The following is a 14,642-nucleotide window of genomic DNA, read 5'->3' as shown; positions in this document are numbered from 1 at the left end:
TATTATTTCAATACATGTCTGTACCAATTTTTTTGTACGTTGCATTATTAATTCTATGAGTTCGTATATTCAGATTTGGAATCATCTCCGTCAAAATATTTAACATATAACGTAATATAAGCAATTATTATTAGTTTTAAGGAGAGATGCAGCTGAAATGGCCGGTGTGCTATTAGCTATTCGTTTTTGGGCAGTCAAAAGTGAAAACAATTGATGCATGGCTAAAAAAAATGTTAAATAACGTTTTGACCTCTGCACTGCTACGTTCGAGACGTCTCAGTCCTTTTTTTTTTCAAGCTAGATGTTAGAATCAATAGTCATATGAGGATTTCCATTTTTCATGCAAAAAAAATTTAGAAACCCATATTTTTCCCATTTTCTTGTAGATTTTGCATCATTCTCAACAGGCGAAATATTAACGTCGACAATTTTTTCACGTGTTTCCAGGACACCTTCAAAGTAAACTTGAATTTCGAGTCATCGCAATTAATATTGACTGTAACTAAACAAAAACTATTACAAATTACAAATAATATCGTTCGAGGAATTCGTTTTCTGCGCTTCGCAATAATTCTTAATGGTCACTCAATGCAAAAGATTTTTGTTACAACAATTTTCATTACCTGATACTACCATTGAACTCTTGACTCAACATAACATAAATTAAAATAAACTCAAATAGTTTTGACACAACAATTTCATATTTTTAAAACAAAACGATTCAGGAGCGTTAAATAAAATTTTTAGTGATTTCAGTTTCACATTTTCTTGATACAAATTTCACATTATCGTAACGAACTTGCGCCGTGTTATCTTGAATAAATGGATAATCACAACATGATCGTTCAAAGATTTCAAAGGCTCGATTCAATTCTGTATTAAGTTGTCACAAGTATTTCGTCCGACAAGAGTAATTTGTCGAATTAAGTAAGTATTGTGTTCGTCGCATTTAACTATAGCATTTAGTTGAATCAAACGAATATCACTTGACTCAAATAATTCTTTCCCTCCTTGTAGAATAAACTAATGTGGCGAAATTCGTGGTGTAATTAACGTGAAGTATGGGTTTAAATTTGTCTCTTCAATTCGGAGTCTTCAAAAAATTCATCCAAGACGTTCTTCGTATAGATGCTAGGAACACTATCAAAATGGATTGTGAAATTTTTTTGTCCAAAATAAAGTAGCCATATGTCCATTCGCTTCTATATAGAAAAATGCTGGACTTGCAATTAGTAATTTCAGTTGCTTCTCCCTTTGAACGAAGTGTTTTACAATGCTTAATATTTGACTCGTACGTGGAAGAAAATAAAAATTTGTCAGATGATCACAATGCCCTTTAAGCTTGTGAACAAGGGAAACCGAAATTATCATACATCGCGTCTGGTCTTGGTTCTCAAGCTGCTGTAGGACGCCTAAAAAGAATGAAAGCTTAGGAAATCCGCAGAAACCAGTGGCAGAAACTGGCGTTAAACCGTCGAGGGAAACAAAAGCTTGCAAGCGACCTGAGGGTCGACCAAAACCGTCTAAATACTCAAAGGAAAAAAAAGTTAACACGACCGTTTTAAAAGAAACACAAAAAGTCTCGAAAGCTCCTCAGGAACCTAAGGCTCCTTGTCAAAATGCCAATCACGCAGAAGAATTATACGCGTCTGTAGAGAAAACTCAAATTTGTGACCCTTATAACGATCACCTATTGAGACCTTGCAATTGTTGGGAAGTGAGATTTAAACCTATTCGAAAAAAATCCAACTACTACTCGAAGTTGTTTTTCTGCTCGTGCTTCACGAAATTCCGCAATAAGAGAAAGAAGCTTCGTCCCGCACCCTGTAAAAGGTATTTTTGCCTTTACAACCTGGAAAGATCAGAGGGTGACGCACCGGTTCCTTGTGTAAAATGTACTCACAATTGTAAAGCCCGATACTTCGAAGCAAATGGAAAGGTTCGTTTGAAAATTCCAGATTCAATATCGATCATTTTGTACAAACGATTAATTGTAGTATGCACAGGAATTATCCAAAACGATACCTCAGCCGGAGCCCAACTTACAGTCAAATGCGTCAATAAGTTCAAAATTGTCAAAAAGTAGTTTCGAAGCTTCCAGCAGAGAGAAGACCGATTCGATTGAGGAAAAATCCGTTCAAATAGAGAAGAAATGCGATGACTTTTGTGCGAGCAATATCTCGGAAAAGAGACCCTTGCCGAGAGGAAAAAAGTTCGACAAGTAAGTCGGAAATATTTTGTCTTCAAGTGTTCAAATTTTAGCAAATTCATGTATTTGATACCATGATCTGCCATGCTAACGATTTGAAGCCACATTCACTGACGGCTCTTAACAATTCGTTAATTTTAACTTTGATACGAATGAACGGATTTCGATGATTTTGGTCCGAATCGGTGGAGTTATTTGTAACTCAGAACTGAAGAGATTTTGAGCAAATTCGGCTGAGCTGTTTCTGCGTTTGTTTCTCTTTTTTGCAAGAATCAATAACGTTGTGTCTAAAATTATTATGTTCGCAAATAATAGAATTGGCGAAAAGTTCTACAAGTAGCCCTTCCAGATAGATTGGTTTCCCTCTGCTTGTTTCTAAAATATTAAATTACCTAGAAATCATTTCATCTTTAAAGGTATTTCGATAGTTCACAATTTTCGTAGATTTAAATTGTCGACTAATTTTTTCGTCATTAAAAATGTTTGCGAGTGGTAAAAAAAAAATGACCGTCACCTTGAAAATTTTGCAATTTGTTCGTCAAACAGGAAACCGGAAAACCGAAAGTCACATAAGCCTCCAAAGAAATCGAAAAACGTGACTCATTGTGTTACTAATGAATCAACGCCCGATATTGTATTGACGATACCCACGGAAAATGCGAGTTCCTCGAATAAAGTGAGCCTGTGTAATTACAGAAGCAAATGTGCACTGTATTTCATCAGATTTATTCCTTCATGAATTAATCTTAGATATCCAGTGATTTTTCAGTCAATGGGAATAGTATCCATAAAACAGATCAAGACTCAGCTATCATCGGTGATTTATACTTTTCAGATATTCGAAGAAGGTGTGAAGCAGAAGGTAACTTGTATTCCGATCATTAAATTTCTATACGTGTGGAGAAATCGCGTTGTGACTTCAGCTTTGCAAAATGTCTGATTTTGCTCGTAATAGGCATATAATTTATCTAAAATAAATCTAAAAAAAACATTTTTCAATTCTTACGTCAATTGAAAACAGGGTGGCCACAATTTTACAGTGATAAAATTATCTGACGTTTTCTGGAAAAAAATTCAGTATTCCTTTATCTTTTGCCAACAAATTTGCAAAACGTTGAACGGCTTAGCTTAAATTGTATACAAGAACGGGAGGGTATGAAAATCAAACGATAGTATTTCGAAAGGCAAGATTAGCTGACTGTAAATTGACGAACAACAGTTGGGCTTTTTAAACTACTTTTTGAAAGAACAAGGAAAAAATACATTTTTCCCAGTAGAACAACGTGATTCCCTGGCTATTCTCGGTTTTCTCGGTTTTTCGCCACCCTGAGTAAGTGGCGAAAATATTTGTTATAGCCGATTAAAGATGTCATTAGAAAATCAAATAAGCAAAATTTTTTAGCCATGCGGCTTGACTAGATACCCTTTTCAAAACTTGCTAAGCTGTATCTTCTTACCTAGATAGGCATTCATTCGGCACAGGTAAAGACATGTATGCGATGTCCGGAAAAAATTTCGTGTGAGGCCTCCTGCAAGAAATTGTCTTTTGCAAGTTGTTCGGACCTGCGTGATTACAAATTGAGGAATGGGGATAAGAAGAGAACTGCGTTAGGTGTTTTTTTCGATATTGTTTTTTGGCCGTACGTTTTTTGGCCTTGTCGAAACTCTTGTAAATAGTGTTGTGGCTAATTATTTGTTAATAAAAATATTTATAACTTTATATATATATAATTTTTTGGTACGTCTGTCAGTGTTTGTGTAACTTCTGAACGAATTCACCGATTGAGGTCATATTCGTACAATGTATTTGTATTGTTGAGACGATAATTCGTAGCTATGATAATATCAGATAGATGGCGATTGTTTACTTATTTTCCATATTGTTAACACATTATCGCGCACCTATCGGAAAGAGTAAGACAACATCTGCTGAGACAGCTAGAAATATAATATGCGTATAAAAGTATCGGCTGAAACCTCATGTAGAATTTTTTAGAATTCTTTGGAGAACAGGTATTTCAATTGAGTGAAATAATTATTCCTAATACGAATTATTTATTAGACACGGTAATACATATAAAAATTTTATTGGCTTTACGTAGAAACAATTTTATCAAAGTGTTCTGTTTGGTATGTCCTTTTTAATGCCTACCTGAACACTCAATAGCATTTGATCGTGCGCATAATGTATCACAAGAAGTATAGTATGTATATTATTATTAGGTATGTATATTAAAACATACATGTGCAATGGCTTACAAGATCGCTGACTATATGATCGTGCTATACGGAATTACGATTTTAAAAAATATAGCAGAAAATAAAGCCACGTTTTTGACGGTACGATAGGCCTTAAAAACGAAAAAGTAATACGAATTCTGAATTTAAAAATGATACAGATCAGTCTATGCTGTCACACGATTCGGTAGAGTTCAAAGTTTCGATGTGACTTTTGTACCCTCATTCTCTGGCCTTGGATTTTCAGTAATTACTAATAATAATAGTAAATATAGGAACAAGAATGTTTGTGTAGGGTATTTCACCTTAATGTTGCGATTTTCATTTAGCAGAAACTATTATGGTTTACTGTTACAGAAAATAAGATGTTTCTATAAATTAAAACCTACAATCTTTAAATTGCATCGATATTCGATATTCTGAGAATTTTTATTTCTTGTCGATGCAACTTTCTTTTCTTTTTTCTTAGTATTAACATCAATCGTAAACTTTAAGTATTTATGGAAATTTAGGGTTGAAAAGAAATGCGTGTTACCTAACATTTTTATGAACGTTTGGCAAGCGAAAGTCTAAACGATATGGGTGTTTTCATGATTCTTTAATCAATCAATTTCCATTCATTATTCATGCAAAATTTTATTTTAGAAAGCAAAAAATTTTAACAGTACTCATTAAAAATGATTGCACCTCAACTTTTGCAATTGTAAAAATTTTTAAGTTTGTGAAGTTAATATTAGTCAATTTATTGCTGAACTTCTAAATTTTCATAACTTTATTTGGGATTTTCGATTTCATTAAAAATTTATAACATTTGAACTTTAGGTGCATACATGCATCTCGGATAAAAGTTTAAAATTGCGTGTTTCGTTCCCAGAATTCTCGACAAAAGATGACCATGCTTAGTAACGGAACATTGTAAAGCTGTGTTTGGAATCCCGAGAAAAGCGAATGTAAAAATTTTGAACCACGAATCTGCCAAAAAAGCATTATAAACTGGAATTTCATTAAATAAAAAAAAAAAAAAAACACTTGTTCGTTAAACCTGCGAAATCTGTTAGTTCCGAATGAATCCAAATTTAAGAGAATTATACTTTTATAAAATGGTTTTCTGCTTTGCAGCGTGATAGCAACAAAACTGTTAAGATCGAAAACAAGTAATCGTTGACACCGGGTAAAGCCAAACAGAAGATCTCCATATACTCAGAGGCAGAGTTAGGGTATAATTCTAAAAAACAAGGCATGACTTTTCATTAGGTGGTAATTTAAGTATAGCGTGTTTCTTAACACTTAACGGCTGGACGAATTAAAACTATGACTTCATTTATACAACAGTTGTCGTTCGATAGTTATTATTTTGAATATAAGTTTGCTGATACACGCACTTTTACCACTGATTGAATAAAAGCAGTATAGTAAACATCGGAAAAAAAATGACGTCGTATAAACTTAGCCTAAGATTATTTCAACTTGTTGAGAGGTTAGTACAATTGTCAAGTTAACTGGGAAGACTGTAAATGTTCCAGTAAGAATCAAGATATTTTTCCTTCTTTTATTTCTGATTTACTCCATCTTTCAACTTTAATTTGTTCTAAATTTGACTTATTTTGACGTTTTATCAATTTGACCAACAAGCCATGGATCGTAATTTATTTCCAATTGCCCATTGAATGAAGCCGAATATGATTAATTATTCTTAAATATGATTCGAATAGTTCTTCCATAAATATACTAGACTTAATTGATTATTACTTTTGATTGCAGATGATTCTATCAACACTGACTACACATTACATGAAACATAGAAACTTTTAAAACTTGCGAGATGTACAATATTTCTGTGTAGTTTTCAAAATTTCAAATACAATGCGTAAAATATTGTAATGTGTAAATGAATTGATCCTTCAGTTATCTAACTGCTAACCGTGCAGACTTGTTGTAAACTTAGATTCCTTCTTTTTTTCCCGCGACATACGCTACATACATACATATGTACATATCGAATCTCTCTCTCTCTCGTTTTCTTGTCACCTTATAGATATAAATAAACTCGATAACTAGTACGAATATTATCATTAACTGACGCGTTACTATATTGTTAATTTAAATTATTATAAAGATAACAATAAAAAATAATAGGTAATTGCTAATTATCATACTAACGAAATAAAGCTGGCAATATTCGTCGATACTCAGCTAATTATGCAAGTTTTATATAATATAAACTCCTAATATACAGTTAGCAACAGCGATTTGAACTTTTTTCAACTCTACGATCGACCGTTACACGATCCGGTGCTTCCTGAGGTTCACTACCCGCTGTTTTTTCTAAAATAGCCTCTGCGAGCTCGATAAATGCCCGCTCGATGTTTACGTTTGACTTGGCTGATGTTTCCATGAATTTTATTCCATGCTCTCTACCAATCTGTAACCGATTACAAAACAATTAGCATTTCAATAGAAAAAGTTTTTAAACAGCTAGTCAATTTTATATTGGTAATCAACGGTTTGCTAGATAACTGAATAAAAAAAAATATGTAATCTGAAATGGAAGACACACTTCAGGTCGTGCGTTAGTGACTAGTGGTACCACCATTGCTTGAGTCAAACTTTTGTATAGTTTTATGCTCACAAATCGATCCGTACATAGTTAAGCGTAGTGATTTTGCGAATAAATTGAGATTAAATGATCAACTATCCTGTAGTTATAAATTGATACTCACTGCCTCGCCTCTTTCCGTACTAACAACGCGCTTTTCATGCATGTCACACTTGTTGCCCAATATCATCTTCTCAACATCCTCATTAGCGTGCTGGTGAAAAAAAATATGTATGAGTATCTGTGCGACAGGTCGACATATGTTAGATATGCAAATCTTCGAGCTTGTATAAAAAAAAGTAATTGATATGCGCGTTTTTTTCTTCTTATTCAGACAGACCTAGCAGATGGGTACGTGTAATAATTATATTCTGTGCTGGATAAAATCCTGTTTGACCGTTTGTCGATTAGCACTGTTTTCCCATGAAGCAGACATTATAGAACGATATTTTCGATACTCACTTCATCAATGTATCTCAGCCATTTGACAATGTTTTCGAAGCTCTTGCCATTGGTAATATCATATATGAGCATGATTCCCATAGCACCTCTGTAGTATGAAGTTGTTATAGTGTGGAATCTTTCCTGACCAGCTGTGTCCCTGAAAGATGTTATTCGTCATACATAAGTGCGTAATGTTCTACTACAAGTAATTTTGTGCTGGCAGATATAGGACAGTCATTTAACTAGAAGTAAACATCCACCTTTGTACTTAGATAATGACATGGAATTTTTTATACACAACTTTCCAGAAAAACATAGACTTCGATGCAATTGGTAGGAAATTTCAAAGAAAAAATACATAAATTTTTATAGCGAGTGGGGAAGAAAAATGAGCTCATATCACTTTCTTGACTTTTCCAACTCCCCAAATGGCCAGATTGTTTTGAATATTACACCATTATGTGTAATGGTAACAGACCGAACACTACTGTCTTTTGCATAAGTAAGACATTCTTAAAAAATCGTTGAAAAGCCGACTTTGATGGGCATTTTTTGAAAACAATAAACTTACCATATTTGTAGTTTGATCTTCTTCCCTCTCAATTCCACTGTTTTTATCTTGAAATCAATACCTGAACACGAAAGTTGTTTTATTATTACTATGATTATTGACACTATTAGTATTACATCACATTTAACATGTTTATTATGATTGTAGAAAGTACAGAAAAATGTTAGGAGTAAAAATTAGCAGTAAACTATTATAATAACTTGAGGTAGTATTTGCGTTTTAAAATGTTACCTCCCACAGTACCATAAGATAGAATAAGAGAACTCTACACTAGTGATGAGCGTACTGTTTAATGAGTTTTGAAATCTACGACCTGCCTATAAACGTTATTAGTCATGGACACGCATTCAGTTAAATAGCTGTTGAAATCACCGTGAATACATTCTCCTTGCACAGTTGCTACAATATTACTTTTCCCTGTTTTTGTTTTTCCGTTTGTAATTTAGAATAGAAATATATTGAGGATCATTTGTTACAACTTTACTACAGATAATCGATGCAGTAATAGCGATATACATATGCATAAATAGACAAGCCAGACCGCAGAGAAGAGAGCCTCAACAACGTTAGAAGCAGATTGTTCTAAACTTTTTTTTGTAGAGTGAAAAATGACAAATACGATCAGGAAACTTTTTTCACTGAAAACAGCCAACATCATCAAGTATAAGTAATTTCCTCTGATTGTTATTCGAAAGTCAACGTAAAATAGCTTCTTATCAACATCTTCAGTGCCTTATCTAAGGAAATTACACATGAGTAGTGAATCATGTCCATTACACATTTCTGACTGGTATGAAGATTACCATTTAGGTATTCCACCAAGATAACATTCTCTATATGTGAATATTAATTAATGTGTTAAAATGGTTTCTGGATTGTTTGGTAAGAAAGCATGAAAATAAAATTACAAATCAATTGTACCTTTGTTCATCATGCAGTTCATGGTAATTAAGCATCTTATTGAGACAAGACAGACCGAAACCAAAAAATTTACCAGCAAAGCCAAGACTAACATAAAATAAGCACTGCGAACAAGGACTTAATCAGTTTAGATGTTGTGTTTTCTACAAGTAATTATTCAAGTTTTCGGTACGTAAAAGTACATAATAAAATCTGAGGGACATGAAATTATCTTGTGATGGTTCCGAATAAGTAGACGTTGGCTGTGAAAAACGCATGACTAAAAACTTGACGGTAATTTGCCATTGATTAGGTACGAAAGTAGCCACGGGCAAAGCAATATGGTACCGAGAAGTAAGCTATCACTAGATCATTTCAGGTGAATTATTTGAATAAAAAGATGCAGAAAACTTTGTGCAAGGCAATCTTATGTTTTTTTATGTTGAGTTAGTGCAGTGTAACAAATAGTTTGGCGACTGTTGTAAAATAAAATACAGCATAGTCAGAGCAGTACATTTAAATTTTGTGTTACCAAGTATCACAGTCCGACATTTCCATTGTTAATAGAAACTGGTTTGTTTTTAATAATAAGTGCATGCGTCAATTTTTATTTTTGTCATCTACTTCGACAACTGTCTTCCATTAAATATTAACAGATACGAAAAATTGAACAGCCTAGGTAGAGTGAATTGAGACCATAGCAGGGAGAATTTTTCAATGTTTATATTCCACCATTGATCTACTGATTTTAAATGCCTGATGATTTTTTGATATATTTGGATAACCTGTATAATATTATTCTATCAGCGAGACTACAGGCCAAAGATTGAAAAATACACACCAGAGGAGATGCTTCTGCCGAGAGATATAATCTGTCTATCTAATTGAATGTTCAGATCTATCTACAACTTGAAAGAAAATTAAAAATGAAATATCAACATGATTAATTAACAAGAAAAAAAAAACATAATAATAAAAAATAAACCCCATTGCCGAAACTGAATTCCAGGATGTGAAAAACTTTTAAAACAATTACCTGAGCATCTTTCCAAGTTAAGGAATAGATCGCACAGCAACGCCAATGGCAGTGGGGTGCCATTTGGAGGAATGCGCGGTCAATAACTCAGTCCCGGATCAACCAGGTAATGCGGCAGGAGCATCTCTGCAATCCAGTTGTCGACGGTACAGGCTATGTACAGCCTTCCACAGCTTTCCCGCAGGAAGACGATTGGATACTACCGTGGGCCTAACGTGACAAGGGCCTAATTAAATTTAATAACGTTCGAGCGACCCGAGAAATTTGGAAGACCGATTGAAAGTGACAGACGTCCGTCACGCGTGTCCACAAATGTGGAAAATGCTACTGACTGACGGAGGAGGGACATAGGTGAAGGATTAGCGACGAGACTAGCAAGGAAAGATATATCAAGTTCTCTAAAACAAACTTTCACTACCTTCTACTACCTGTCCCGCTATGTAATTTATCCTGCAATCGACCAAAATTTTTAAACTTATTTCAATTCTAAACTTGGTCTGAAGACTCTGTTAGTAGTACTCGCAATCACAGCAAGTGATTTAAACAATAGTCATGCAGCCCATGCAAGCTCTGTATTCATGAATAAGATTTAGCGCATAGTTTTACAAAAAAATTTTCCATGAAAATGAAATTAAAATATGAAAAAGATGTGTGTATATACTTTCATGTTGTAAAACAGTCTGTTAAAACTCGCATACACAACCAATACTATGCCATTAATATTTAAATACAAGCTTAAGTGCATGTCTACACTAAGTAAATATTGCAAATGTGTAGTGTTCACATTTTGTGTTGATTTGTAATGATTTCTGGAAAACGTACATTGCACAGGGTGACCTGAGACTATCGCTCCATAGACTATCAATGTATTTCTCATGAAAATCTGCAGCTGGCACATTTGTTTTTTTTTCATTTCTCATGAGAAATTTATTATTTGTAAATTACAGCCGTGTGAAGTTGGCCAATTCAGTAGCGTCTGATGGCTCACAATAGCACTGGCGGATTGTCATTTGACTGTCATTCGCTGAGCTGCTGTCTTGTTCACAAATAAGAACTTTTTTACCAAAATTAAATAATGTTTTTGTCGCAGGTTTTCGCAAGAAACACAATAATAGCCTATGGGGCGATAGTCCTGGGCCACCCTGTGTACAGGATTTGAGATTGTGAAGATTCAGCAACTAGGTACCAAAACAAATAACAGCTAATAGCAATAATCAACTGATAGTTGCAACTGGTTTCAAAGGATTCCTAATCTCTATTTCGAACGAAGTTCTTGACAAGCTCATTCTGATAGGCATGGAGGTAACAGTTTTTATTTCAACCTGACATTACTTGCTGCGAACTGAAACTTGAGTTATACGTTTCTCAACCATATCGCATTAATTTCAAAATTGGTTTATTTGATATCATTGTAATTGAATATTATGTATCAGAAGTTTCGATTGAGCAAACTTGATCGAAAACTCGTAACTATCACCAAATACTAAATTCCAATAATCGACAAATGAATCATCGTTATTAAGTTCATAATTTTTTGCTTACCGGGTTTCAATAACCTACAAAGAACTACTTACTGAAATTCAGTATCAGTTAAAGTTTTTGATCAAGCCTGATCGATCGACACTTCAGGTACGTATAGCATTCCTCGCCAAATATATATTGTTCTGCTCGTAATACGTACGATATCTTGACAGTTCAGAATGTTTTTTCATGGTATATACTGAAATTAGTATTATAGTAGTACAGACTGACAATAGTAGTAATAATAGTAGTAAAACAAGAGATACTATCAATGTCCACATACAATTGATACTAAAGACAATGACGCATGAACTTTCACTGAAACAATGAATAACAGATACCAAAATGAAGCGAAAGGCAGAGGTACTCGACATCAAGTGCCTCATTCATTATTCCTAATCTATAGTTGACTCAGAGTGTAATCCATGCGTCATGCCTGTAGTGATACCTCCCTTAACACGATTTTAACATGAAATATTATTAAATGTGATAAATAAAATCGTGTCTCCCAAAATACCAGGCCTCAACCACTAGGAGCATGGAAGCTATCCCTGCTGTTACTTTCCAAATTAAAAGCAGCCCCCTGATGTACATATTGCAAGAAAAATAAACATGAAAATTAAGAACCGGCAGAAAGCTGAGTATTTCACTAACAATGATGATGAGCTAACCACAATATTTTCATATCACAATAGATCGCACTGTCCGATAGACACTGATTATTTCCCAGCATCAAAAAACAAGTTAACTGATTAACTTCATGATTTTATTTTGTACCAAATGCCAAACTATTCCCAGAAGCTTTGAATCACTTCAGCGGTTAAAGAAAATTGGATTGGAGTAAAGCAAGAACCATCTCATTTGTGTACCATTAGTCACAACTAGTAACTCGAAAATGTTTCCGTCACACTTGGAGCCAATTTTTTTAATAACTCGAAATGATCAAAAGTTTCCATCAACAGTCCCATGTTCGACATTGAAAAATTAAAGAAGCTTATCGAAGAAGCTTGATTTATTTTATAATGGAAAGTCCATGTGGGACAGTGTTATTTCCATACAACATTTGGCAATAATTATAGAATCAAAAAAAGTAGTCGTTACAGATTGTCTCTCATCTTATGGTAATGCGGTGAGATTGCAATAAATAAAATACATATGTATAATATAACGAGTTAAATGGAGAAAGTGTCTGCTACAGAATATTCCTCTACTCTTTGGAAGGGTTTACTCGCTCATCTTCAATATATCATATATTATTGATCAATTTAAATGATCTGGCTCGCATAATGAGACTATACCTCAATAAAAGAAATATCTATTTATAGTCAAAGAATTTCAGTCTCGGGGAACAAAGCATGCAGCAGCTAGACCGCATCCTATGCGTTGTTGTACCAACGTATGTAGTATTAATAATTAACATATTCAAGGATCAATTTGACTGGCAATAATAATATGGCGCGTATAAGTTGCAACATTTTAAAAGATGACGAGTTTTATCAAAGCTATCAGTTCGATACACGTACACTATCGTGCACGCAATGCGTGTTTGTATACGATGAATTTTTTTCAACCTACCAAGTATAAGTCATTTGTTTTTACAACTGTCTCGTCATCGTCGGAAATGAATGTGTAACGCACTTTACATAGATGAGATTAAAGAAGATAATATTCCTTACCTATCGTAGAGAGAAATGTTGTCGTGAAAGCATCGTCCGAAAATCTGAATAAAATACACGTTTTTCCAACACCAGAATCGCCAATCAATAGCAATTTAAATAAAAGGTCGTACGTTTTCTTGGCCATCTCACTCGAAACTCGTGTTTCCTATGTACGTATCCTCTTCCACGGCTGTGTTTAGAGTGAAAACAAGATTTAATTCTAGAAACAACCAATAACACTCGGATTTTTTCAGATTATTTTTCGCTCTTTTCTTTTTATAGTAGTATATACTGAAGTGTTGCTTCTTTCGATGACCGCAAATTACTCGAATCGCATGGAGATTGCGCGGTCACTCTGGTCACTCCTTGTCTTTTTTTTCACCACAAGCCGCATCTATTTTCAGAGTGGTTGCGATGAATTTAACGGAAATAAATCGAACGAACGTCGGATATTATTGGATCGTGCTAACAGGCTACTACGTATCCTACGAACTCATCACTTGTATTAAATTCATCGGTCAGCCCGCGAACAAAAAACCATCTCAAGATGGCTGACACGTGGACGTTAAAGGAGGATCAACTCGACGTGCGGACAGATAGCTGTCGAACCATATTACGTGCTTTCGTCGCAAGCTTGCGCTGCGAGCACTTGGTCCGATAAATTAAGAATTAGATTCAAACTGAATCACGAAAATGAACTAGGACATACTTACAATCAGCAATTTTGGTTGCCAATATCGATTGAGTACTGAAGGACACTAGACGAGCGTGGAAAGACCGCGTAATGGAATTAAAATGAGGAACTTGTGGGTATAATCTTTGAGAAAGAACTTGTATAAGAGTAATGATTTAACATACAACTCACCATACTTTGCTCAAGATAGGAGTTGTAGTGGGCGGCATGTAATCTTGGTGGAACTGTGAAGACACCGTAGATAAGTCGCGATGTTTTGAAATTATTTAATTGTTGACTTTTAACTTTGCCGATATTGGAATATAAGTACATACGTGCAATTTCCTCAGTTACACGTGTTGATTACGTATTTGATCTCTTTACCAACAGAACTACTCCACGTAGGTAGGGTTGCCTATAGTACGGCGATAGTCTATGGTCTCCCGGAAAACCTTCTCAGTTTAAAAGTTCTTTTGTGTTTTAATTTTATTGTTTTACAATGGGTTATTCAAAGTTGTAATACTTGCCCTCTGTGATTAAATCAAGTTTTGTATGTGCAGTGATATTTGTTAACGAAGTATTGTTTATTTTGCTATATATGTCAATATAATATTGCATGTATAATTATTTTTGGAAGAAATATTTTTACAAATACCTAAGTATTTTTGTTATATGCTTTAAACTACTTATGACTACTTAATATCTACTAATTAACTTTGTACAATGTTTATAGTTTTTGTTTTAAAGGTATGTTTCTTACTAACTAGTGGATTTACACCCATCGACATAGAGAATG

General features: G+C 34.2%; 1 protein-coding gene across 1 annotated transcript; it reads right to left on the bottom strand.

The window, feature by feature from the left end:
- Positions 1–4,244: 4,244 nt before the first annotated feature.
- LOC124175903 (ras-related protein Rab-10) lies at positions 4,245–13,630 on the bottom strand. Its single transcript, XM_046556535.1, has 5 exons — positions 13,192–13,630; positions 8,059–8,119; positions 7,506–7,644; positions 7,168–7,257; positions 4,245–6,869 (listed from the first exon to the last, which is right to left on the bottom strand). Exons 1-5 carry the CDS (start codon positions 13,316–13,318, stop codon positions 6,684–6,686), a joined length of 603 nt encoding a protein of 200 aa, XP_046412491.1. The 5' UTR covers positions 13,319–13,630; the 3' UTR covers positions 4,245–6,683.
- Positions 13,631–14,642: the final 1,012 nt, after the last annotated feature.

The sequence above is a fragment of the Neodiprion fabricii genome, chromosome 2 (assembly GCF_021155785.1).
Source record: "Neodiprion fabricii isolate iyNeoFabr1 chromosome 2, iyNeoFabr1.1, whole genome shotgun sequence".
Lineage (NCBI taxonomy): Eukaryota > Metazoa > Arthropoda > Insecta > Hymenoptera > Diprionidae > Neodiprion > Neodiprion fabricii.
Note: the sequence above shows the minus strand (reverse complement) of the source record. Positions and strands in the feature narration are given on the sequence as shown.

Excerpts from the sequence above, each read along its gene's own strand:
- LOC124175903 (XM_046556535.1), bottom strand. The coding sequence starts at position 13,318 with ATGGCCAAGAAAACGTACGACCTTTTATTTAAATTGCTATTGATTGGC. Across the intron at positions 8,120-13,191 it reads AACATTTCTCTCTACGATAG|GTATTGATTTCAAGATAAAA; the intron begins GTAAGGAATATT and ends TTTCGTGTTCAG. Across the intron at positions 6,870-7,167 it reads GTACGGAAAGAGGCGAGGCA|ATTGGTAGAGAGCATGGAAT; the intron begins GTGAGTATCAAT and ends AATCGGTTACAG.